General features: G+C 41.2%; 2 protein-coding genes across 2 annotated transcripts; one reads left to right on the top strand and one right to left on the bottom strand.

Moving 5' to 3' along the window:
* Positions 1-629: 629 nt before the first annotated feature.
* Positions 630-3,241, top strand: LOC121567158 (proteasome subunit alpha type-6-like). The gene is made up of 7 exons (XM_041877094.2): positions 630-794; positions 1,450-1,544; positions 1,671-1,752; positions 1,964-2,119; positions 2,388-2,566; positions 2,764-2,858; positions 3,060-3,241. The coding sequence occupies exons 1-7, from the start codon at positions 719-721 to the stop codon at positions 3,115-3,117; spliced, it is 741 nt and encodes a 246-aa protein (XP_041733028.1). The 5' UTR covers positions 630-718; the 3' UTR covers positions 3,118-3,241.
* Positions 3,242-5,359: 2,118 nt separating this feature from the next.
* LOC121567159 (NF-kappa-B inhibitor alpha) lies at positions 5,360-7,856 on the bottom strand. Its single transcript, XM_045210085.1, has 5 exons — positions 7,535-7,856; positions 6,906-7,014; positions 6,367-6,663; positions 5,988-6,245; positions 5,360-5,773 (listed from the first exon to the last, which is right to left on the bottom strand). The coding sequence occupies exons 1-5, from the start codon at positions 7,777-7,779 to the stop codon at positions 5,741-5,743; spliced, it is 942 nt and encodes a 313-aa protein (XP_045066020.1). The 5' UTR covers positions 7,780-7,856; the 3' UTR covers positions 5,360-5,740.
* Positions 7,857-10,049: the final 2,193 nt, after the last annotated feature.

The raw sequence follows: 10,049 nt of genomic DNA, 5'->3' as shown, positions 1-10,049 counted from the left end.
AATAAAAAGTTATTGAACTCAACCTGCAGGAGGTTTGTTTGTTGTAATTGAGTGGGGGGAAACAGTTGTGGCAAGGTTCTGACAGATGGGTGTGTCTTGGTGGTGGCAAGGACACACCAAAGAAACACCCACATGAAACCACACTCCCAAGCCAACTCACTTCAGACTTCTGTCTTGGCCGCCAGCATTTGTTGAGGAGCAAGCCAAAAAACGAGACTAAATCAAAGGGTGCAGTTCCCCTTTAAGCTGTTTGACCACAGAAAAAGGCCAGCAATACTCTGTATTATTCAGAGCCCCATGAAATGACACCATTAAATACATTATACAGACCCTACTGAGTACTCCCCACCCCATTTTTACATCAGCACAAATAATAGTTTTTTCTCTATAACCCAATATGTAATGCATATACAGTGATTTGCATTGGGGGCATTTATTTGACCTTGGAACATGTTTTAAAACCCACATTTAATGCAAATCTCAGTTAAATATGAACAAATATGAATCAATGTTAATGTTTAGAGAATTATTTTTCATACATCATGAAGAAATACAGGTTAATTACACTTTTCTACTATTATGTGTGGGACTTTTATTTAGAACGTTGCCAAAATTCCGTGACCCGGAAGTACTTTTTTTGTATTGCTGATGAGACGCTGATTCATTTATGTTTGATGTGAATATTTTTGACTTTTTAGCTAACTAAATTCCAACCAAAATGTCCCGGGGCTCAAGTGCAGGTTTCGATCGTCACATCACTATCTTCTCTCCAGAGGGTAGACTCTACCAAGTTGGTTAGTACAGTATATTTTCATTTGCATGCACACAATACACGGCTAGGTAAATGCTCTGTCATTGTTCCTAGCGCTAATACATTGATAACTAGCTAGCTTGCAATAAGGCTATAATACTTTTATTTATTTAACATATTCACATTCTGCACGTTGTTTTATGTTTTCGAAATGTAGTTTGACTGCCCTCAACTACTAGCTAGCTAGATATCCGCACAATAAGCAGAATGCTCAGCTAGCTAGGTTAACACCTGACAAGAAACACACTGAACATTACTATCTAGTTAGCTAGCTACCTAATCAACATGAAGTTGTCATTTGTACTAGATAGCTACTGAAAACATGTTGTTTTCTTGTGGTAATAGCAGACGTAAGTGCAGCTAGTTAGTTGCTAGTGAGGAAAGCTAGCTAACTACAGTCAGTATGTTGTTAGCAAGCTAGTAAGTCTCGCGAGGCCATCTTATAAATCTCAACGTGAAGGAAGAATGGGTGTCAGACAATTATGTGTATAGTCATTGGTCAGACATAGAGAGCCTATTAAATTAGTATTCTAATTCTATGGTGTCAGAGGTGTGCTGTTATCTGAAGTAATTTTGATGTGTGTTGTATGCAGTGATTCAATCATGTTCTGAATAACCCTGTTATGTGTTTTACACAGAATATGCTTTCAAGGCCATAAACCAAGGTGGTCTCACGTCAGTAGCAGTCAGAGGTAAAGACTGCGCAGTAGTTGTCACACAGAAGAAAGTACCGGTAAGTCCAGCTGTAAAACCATGCCTGTTTACCTCATTGTTTTAGGCTTTTCACAAGTGGAGGACTGACTTAGTACAACAATTGGATTTATTAAAAATGACAGTTACCTTGTTTTGTCTCTACTAGGACAAGCTGTTGGATGCCTCCACAGTCACTCACCTGTTCAGGATAACGGAGAACATTGGCTGTGTGATGTCAGGGATGACAGGTACTAGGATTACTTGGTAAACTGCTACGATGGTCAAAGCCAACTCTTACTAACAACAACTGAACTTTTACTTGTATCCCAACTCATATAATTAAACTCTTACTAAGAAAAAGTACTCTTCCCGTACCATGTGCATAACATTAAGGCCTACCTTGAAATTGCCAATTCCCAGTGCTGGCTCTAACTGCTTGTCTCTTCTCCTCTCCTCCAGCGGACAGCAAGTCCCAGGTTCAGAGAGCGCGCTACGAGGCAGCCAACTGGAAGTACAAGTACGGTTATGAGATCCCAGTGGACATGCTGTGTAAGAGGATTGCTGACATCTCTCAGGTGTACACACAGAACGCTGAGATGAGGCCGCTGGGATGCTGTAAGTGCATGTTTATTCATGTTCACCATCACTGGATTTATGTGTGTTGAAACTGAAATTTGAAGCACAAGATCTACATACTAGGCAGTCAAAAACATGCAATGGTAATGAGCCATGTTGTACTCCTAATTTTCATTCAGACTTTTATAGAAAGACAATGCCAATGCATCTTTTCCCCAATATTGTTTACAACTCTTAGAGTATCTTCTGCACATACTATACTTTCTCCTTGACCAATATCATGTCTCTCCTTTCCTCTGCTTTTCAGGCATGATAGTGATCGGTGTGGATGATGAGTGTGGTCCCCAGGTGTACAAGTGTGACCCTGCAGGCTACTACTGTGGCTTCAAGGCCACCGCTGCAGGGGTCAAACAGACAGAGGCCACAAGCTTCCTGGAGAAGAAAGTCAAAAAGAAACTCGAATGGACCTTTAAAGAAACTGTTGAGGTAGAAAACCCCTTCCACGCCGCTAACTGTGTACATATACAGTACAGCGTTTAGTGATTTAACAAAACAAAAGTGAAATGAACTACTAGGTGAAATGTTGTACGGTCAGCATTTGTTTCTCCCCTCTGCAAAAACATTGGATGTGATTGCAAGTGGTTTAATTGTATCTCTCTCTCCTTCTGCCTCCCTCTCTTCAGACTGCCATCACCTGTCTGTCAACAGTCCTGTCAATTGATTTCAAGCCCACTGAGCTGGAGATAGGAGTCATCACAACAGAGGATCCTAAGTTCAGGTGAAGCACCACTCTGCCCCATATAAAATACAGTAAGACCTTTGTTGTTGTTTAGGAAGCGTGGAAAAGAGGTACACTTTAGATGTGGAGGTGCTATATTGGTCTGTCCCACTAATGGACCACCAGAATTGTGTTGTCGCAAAGTTTCAAGTTCATAGTGAGGAATGTCGAATTTTAATCTGTATTTTTTTCTAACTGCAGGATTCTGACCGAGTCTGAGGTGGACACCCATCTGGTGTCCCTAGCGGAGAGAGACTGAGCCCAGAAAGAGATGTGTAAGAGAATGATGGGATTTGTAGTCCCCCATTTGAAGAATGGTGTTATCCTTGTTTGCTGTATATTTTACCCCCTGTTCCATTAAAACATTTTCTAGTAAAATATTATATTCTGATTCATTTCTTTTCAGTTTGATCTCTTAATGCCGGGACAGGTTTTCTCTCAGGTACTTGTGACAGACTGCACAGTATTATCTGTGTTTATTATTCGATCATGTTACTATAAAGTTTAAACCCTTTTCTAATTATTTATTTTTTAATCAATGCTCAATGTGGGACCATAGATTTGACTGAATTCTGTGCACAAGGCCTTCGTTATATGACCTAGTACAAACTTGACAATTTTTATACCTGTTAAAGATCTGTTCCAGAGGTTTGTATATGTTTTCGCTAGTAGTTCTGAAAAGTAGCAATCACGAGGCAAAACGGGTTCCAGGAAATGTTGCACAATTGTGTACTACGTCATCCATTTCGTATAATATACAGTATGTTACATCCTACATATAAATACATTTCAAATCGTACAATATGTTATGAATTTGTTAGTGCATTTCTACAATATGTTACAAATTTGTGAGTGCTTAAGATCCCGTTCTCTCTTTAAATTGGGTGACCTGACTGTGAGACAGATTTAGAAGCTGGGAAAGTTTTGAACATTGCTGCAGAGTAGAACATTGACTTCCTGTTGTGGTTCTGCTCATTTAATCACATGACATACTACTGCATAGCTGTGGTAAAGGTTCTTTACTACAGTCAGTCAAAACTGGTTGTGACCTGTTGAGCTCCTATCATTTCTATGCATTCTCCACTTACAGAAAGTCAAAAATAAATTAGTTTGAAAATGCACCTTAGGTGACAATCACAAGGCAAATTGTCTTGAGAAAAGAGTGCAATATTTATACGTGATGAGAGATATGTGAGTAAAAGTTGTTTACCTACCTGAATGCATAGGGGGTAAAGGTGGAATGGCTTCCAGATAAATGTATTATCAATAAGTCATACTAGATGGGGATATGTGCCTATTGGAAAAGGTCACATATCGAATGTTGTTTAGATTATAGAGGCAAAAGACTAATCCGAAGTCTCAGGATTAGTGTTTTGTTGACTCATGTTAGTTCTATGTCCAGAGGGTATGAACAGATCACATGCAGAGGGACTGTTGTGTCCTTGGGTGAGGCTGTCAGATTCCTTAGGAAATCCCCTGAGAATCGAGATGGCTATAGGCCAACTGATGTTTATGACCCACAGTAATTACAACAGTAGTCCAAAGATCATGTATTTTTCTACCACTGACTGACTATAATAGTGTTTATCAGATGTGGCGTGTACTACTGGGAGCAAGGGTTGCTGAAGGAGAGCTGCGGATTTTAGAATATTCGTATGAAAATCTGTCGCCAATTCGATGGAAACCTAGCTAGTGACAACTTGGGGTATATCAAGCCAGCTGAAATTAAGTATTGTCCTGTTATATACTTTTAGCTCTCAGGGTTTCCCAGTCATGACTGCTACTGGTAATGCAAATAATAGGCATGAGTGGTCCAGTCTGGAAAATGTTAATCATTCCCAGATTGGTGAACAGTAGGTTTTGTACAGAATGAGTCGGCACTTCCCAGGCCAACCCAGACACTGATTCAGTGGTACTTCTAAGGTGGAATGTTTCGTACAGAACAGTAGTTCCTCTTACACATCCAATCCGGGAGGGACTTTTAACAATGTGACTCACAGACCCAGTAACCCACCCCAACCAAGAAACCCCAGACTGTGGTCCTCTGTAGCTCAGTTGGTAGAGCATGGTGTTTGCGACGCCAGGATAGTGGGTTCGATTCCCAGTACTACCCATATGTAAAATGTATACACGCATGACTGTAAATCGCTTTGATTAACATAATCTGCTAAATGACATTTATTATTATATATTAATATAAGTCCTGTGTATGCGTGTGTCGAGTGGGGGAAGGGGAGTTCACTTGTCTTGCAAGTCTGTGAAAAATGTACATGAGCCTTGTATGGGTAAGTAGTGTTGGCTAAGTGAGGCAGTTTATTGAGATTGTTTGATACTGTATATTACTGTGTAAAAATGGCCATGGAGAATTACTAGAGTGTGACAGGAAATTCAGTACAGTACTGTACTGTAAGTGAGGTAGTTTAATGAAATAATCATAAAGTCACAGGAAATGAACCAAAACCACAGTGCGTAAGAGTAGGAAATAGAGCAGTCAAAATCCATTTATATTTATAGATGCATATTTTATTGATTCTTTTCAATAGTGTTTCACTCACATTTAATAAAAACATTCCAAGTATAAAAATATATCTGTGTATTTACAATATATTACTGATATATACATGAAAATATAATAATTCTCTCAGAGGTCAGGGGTCATATTATGTGTTCCGGTGCGTTGGATCTTCACGGAACACCAGACTTCTATCCCGACCGAACGCCATCTTCAGTCTTGTCTCTCTGTCGCCTTGTCTGTCGGCCAGCTCTAGGTGGCTCTCCCGAAGGCTTCTGGGACCTGGAGTTCCCACTGCGCTTTGACTGAACTGGACTGGCCAGTAGCAGCTTCATCGACTTGATTCACATCACCATGTGATGCGACCACTTCAATTCTGCCCGAATGTAATGTCATCGTACATCTGTGGAGAAAAAAAGAAACAACATTAGGAATCTGTAAACTCAACTGTAATTTAAATAGAAAACAATATTTATTTGGTACTATAGTCAATCCATTTGTCCAGATAGAGCCTTTGCCCCTCTCTCTAGTACTGCAGTTTTTAATTCATTTAACCTTATACAGAGATCAAATCTCTTTTACAAGAGAAACCAGTGTAGCTGTTGTTACCATCTCACCTGTTCATCATCAGACAGGCACTCCTCCTCGCTCTCTTCTGATTCGCTCTCAGGCAGCTCTCTAAGCTCCTGGGTCGTCTTCTCATACAGCTGGTGGCGGATCTCAGCGTTCTGACGCCCATAGGTCAGGTGGTACGGCGTGTAGCCCCCGTATGTCACACTGTTGACATCTGCCCCCAGGGAGAGGAGCCGGTGGACCAGGGATAGGTTCTGGAGGTCTACGGCCAGGTGGAGCGCTGTACGACCGCTACATTGTTCCTGAGGGGAAACAAAAATACACCAAACATTAGTTCCTTTGGTCTGAGAATACATTTAAGTTTTCAATAATCAATGGGGATACTTGATTCTTGGCAACAGAATACCTGTGTGATGAACATACCTGTGCATTGATATCGGCACCAAGCTGAACCAGGTTCTCCACCATGGAGAGGTATCCATTAATGGAGGCGAGGTGGAGGCAGTTGTGTCCGCTGTAGTTGGGGAAGGTGAGGATGGAGCTGAGGTGGCGGAGGCAGTTCTGGGTGATCACACTGAAGGAAGTGAGAGAGCCCTTCTTACAGGCGATGTGGAGGGCGGTGTTCCCACTGTCGTCTGCTATCCGCGGGTCACACCCGGCCTTCAGTAGCCTCTCTACCAGATGGGGCTGTTCTGTGATCACTGCCAGGTGGAGCGCAGTCTGAGAGAAGATTTAGGTTGTTAGCTATTGTTTTCAGGTGTAAATACCACCATTTAGATGGCTTGTTTATAACTGTTAATAACTATGTATGTGTAGTGATGACAACTTGTTTCAATAAGACAGTTGTTTATCTACCAATTAATTGTGTTTTAATTAACAAATGAAGTATGTTTTTTTTTATTGACCTATATATTTGTTCAATTAATCAATTATCTATTTTCCTATTGGTCATCAATAATTACCTGTCTCTGATTGTTCTGTGCATCCAGTAATATATGATCATTGTGTGACAGTTTGATCATCTGCTCTGCTTGTTCTGTGGCTTCATGAATAATGGCCAGGTGGAGAAACCTGTGTGGAGGAGAGGAAAATAAAGAGTTTTTTAAAAAAGGCTGCGCTTCAAATGTGCATGGCGCAGAGGAAGTGGTTAAACAAAGCGCGAGCACTAGAGCCTTGCGCAAGAAAATATTTTTTTCGGGTTATTTCCACCAGTTGCGGCTTGACACATCTGATGCATTATCATTCCTGGCATCTCGTCAGGGACTTTCCTAACTGCGCAGTGCTGACTTTAGCACCGCCTAGGCGCAGCTCTGAGGCAAAGTACATACTCAGAATAGTCCAAAAGGCCTTTTGTTTACTTGCAAATTCTGACTATAGCTGCTTAATTTGACATTATCTTAATAACATGAGCATATCTGTGCGTTTTGTATTCTTTATGAACGCATAGGATTTTGCATAAAGTGCTGTATTCTCAAAACATTGCTTTGGATTATAATTAGGATATTTAAATTAGCCTTTTTGCGCTTGCAGTAGGTCTATAGGCCTAGGTCCCGTTTAAATGCAACATTACCAAAGATAAAAGTGAACTTACGTGTCTCCATCCTCGGTCACTGTTTTCCTCCAGGGTTCATTACTGCAGGGGTTTGCCTTGATTTCGACATTGGCCACTCTCAAGTCCTCCAGCTCTTTCACAAGGTTAACATATTCATACTCTTTTAGAGAATCCATACCGCTATCAAAACGGTCTTCTTGGCAAGGTACAATTTTCCCATGTTTCGATTCCATATCATCAGAGTTATAATCCATTTGGTTGTGTTTTGAAACTCTAACATCCATAGTGAATAGACTGACTGACAAGTCGACTCACTTCTCTGTTCTCTTTCAAGTTTGGAATGGAGTGTGTGTCAGAGGGAGGCGAGAGTGGGTTTAATGCTCTACGGGGAGGAGACAAAGAACGGGGGATTTCCACGTTGAGTTATCTCGACACAGCTAGTAGGGAAACTCATAGACTGGGCTTTTATGAGAAAAATTCCCCCTCGAATGAGCCCCACAGACTCAGAGTAAGAATGAAAACTTGTAGTTTCCTATTAGACATCACAATATACCTGTGATGCAGACAGAAATACCTTCAATGAATGAGATAGATGAATGAGGGACAGACAGGGGTGCCTTTGACAGTTTCTGGAAGAATTCCCTTTTCATAACTAGGTAATTGAGGGAAATTGCATAATTGTTTTGCACATTTTGCACATTTTTACTGTAATCACTAGAGACTATAGTATTTTGATAACTATGCATGCAGGTGTTCCATGGAATGTTAATTGAAGGTCAACCTCAGTGTGTGAAATATCTCATTAGTTTACCCTATTAATTATTGGACTATTACAGTTCTGCACCTTACCTGATCTCATATGCTATCATACATGGATAAAATGCATCTCTGCAAGCATAAACAGATAGTACATTGCAAATATATTCTCCATATATGGCCAGGTTTTATTCAGGTTGGGATACCATGTTGGAGGGATGTTTGCAGCCTTCATGAAGGAGTACAGAACAAAAGTCCAGTGTGGGGGAAACTAAACCAAAATATTCCCTGTGGTTGCATGGTTCACAGGTCTTTGGTGAGTCAGATAGAGTTGAGAGACAGGTGATTCCACAGGGACTCTCTGACTGTAGAATAAAACCAGGGGGCATGGTGTACATAACCCCACCATGAAACTGACACTGCTGCATGTTCCTTCATGGGATATAGCCTACTGGACTTACCCTTGATGTGCTGCACATACCTAATGTAATATTACATGACATGCCCTTGGAAATCAAAAGGGTTTCCATAAAACGACACTATTGAGAGATGTTGTGAAGATGTAGGTTATGCAATCATCTTTGGTATTTACATCTTGCTTGATGTCTGACCCAGTCTAAGGGTGTGAATGTGTGAGGGGGATATCACCACAGAGGGAAACTCCTCGCCTTGCAAAACGTCCTTGCTGGCTTTACCTTGCGTGACAGCGTTTATAGACTCTATACTGTCTACCTGGGATAGCCTCACCGTGACATATGAACTGAAAACTCCCTGTTTGCACAGGGACAGATGATTTTAACAACATAGCAACCGTAACCACGAGCAGTAAGCGTTCATCTGTGGGGCGATACTGGGCGAGATAACACTGTGCACACACACGCACCCTGCTGTATGATGTAAAGTGAGTGTGTGCGTCACACTGCCAAGAGTCATGACAACAAGCTGGCACACTCCTCTATCTGTGTAACAGAACATCTCTCTGACAAGTAAAGTTCCACAATAATGAAACTAGGCTAAGGACATAATATGCTTTTTCTGGAGGGGATTTGAGTCATATGTCATAATGTTATCATATCTTTTGATTAGATTTTTTCAAGGACAATTCCCTAAAAAATAAATATAGGAAGTTCCTGTTAATTTCTCATAGTAAAATGTTGTAACATCCTTCCTTTGACCACTTTGTTATGTTACTATGGTTTCCATGCGCACAATTTCTATCACCTTAGACACCTTCATCTGTCTCTACATTGCCCTCTATCGGTTTGCAGTTGTAACAGCTACTTCATTGCTTGACTATTACACAAGCATAATCATTGGTCAAGGCACAACATTCACTTGTTTGCAAAGATAGTGCCCTTATGATGTTTCCACTGAGCAAACTTCAACTATCTATTTATGGGACATCATTTGTGGGATCACATCTTATATTCAACTGATTTGGTAGTTTCAGTAGTCATTCATTGTTACATCAGTCACATTAGTTTTTCCAGTCAGTTTTGTGTTACTGCCCCATTTTGCTGTTCAGTCTTATTAAAAAGCCCTAGAGTTGATGTCTCCCGAGTGGCGCAGTGGTCTAAGGCACTGCATCGCAGTGCTAGCTGTGCCACTAGAGATCCTGGTTCGAATCTAGGCTCTGTCGTAACCGGCCGCGACCGGGAGACCCATGGGGTGGCGCACAATTGGCCCAGGGTAGGGGAGGGAATGGCCGGCAGGGATGTAGCTCAGTTGGTAGAGCATGGCGTTTGCAATGCCAGGGTTGTGGGTTTGATTCCCCAAGGGGGGCCAGTATGAAAAAAAA

Source organism: Coregonus clupeaformis, chromosome 33 (genome assembly GCF_020615455.1).
Source record: "Coregonus clupeaformis isolate EN_2021a chromosome 33, ASM2061545v1, whole genome shotgun sequence".
NCBI classification, from domain to species: Eukaryota; Metazoa; Chordata; class Actinopteri; order Salmoniformes; family Salmonidae; genus Coregonus; species Coregonus clupeaformis.
The sequence above is the reverse complement of the archived record's forward strand: the minus strand, read 5'-3'. Positions and strand labels throughout refer to the sequence as shown.

Excerpts from the sequence above, each read along its gene's own strand:
- LOC121567158 (XM_041877094.2), top strand. The coding sequence starts at position 719 with ATGTCCCGGGGCTCAAGTGCAGGTTTCGATCGTCACATCACTATCTTC. Across the intron at positions 1,545-1,670 it reads TCACACAGAAGAAAGTACCG|GACAAGCTGTTGGATGCCTC; the intron begins GTAAGTCCAGCT and ends TGTCTCTACTAG. Across the intron at positions 2,120-2,387 it reads GATGAGGCCGCTGGGATGCT|GCATGATAGTGATCGGTGTG; the intron begins GTAAGTGCATGT and ends TCTGCTTTTCAG.
- LOC121567159 (XM_045210085.1), bottom strand. The coding sequence starts at position 7,779 with ATGGATGTTAGAGTTTCAAAACACAACCAAATGGATTATAACTCTGAT. Across the intron at positions 6,664-6,905 it reads CACAGAACAATCAGAGACAG|ACTGCGCTCCACCTGGCAGT; the intron begins GTAATTATTGAT and ends ATCTTCTCTCAG. Across the intron at positions 5,774-5,987 it reads GCCTGTCTGATGATGAACAG|ATGTACGATGACATTACATT; the intron begins GTGAGATGGTAA and ends TTTTCTCCACAG.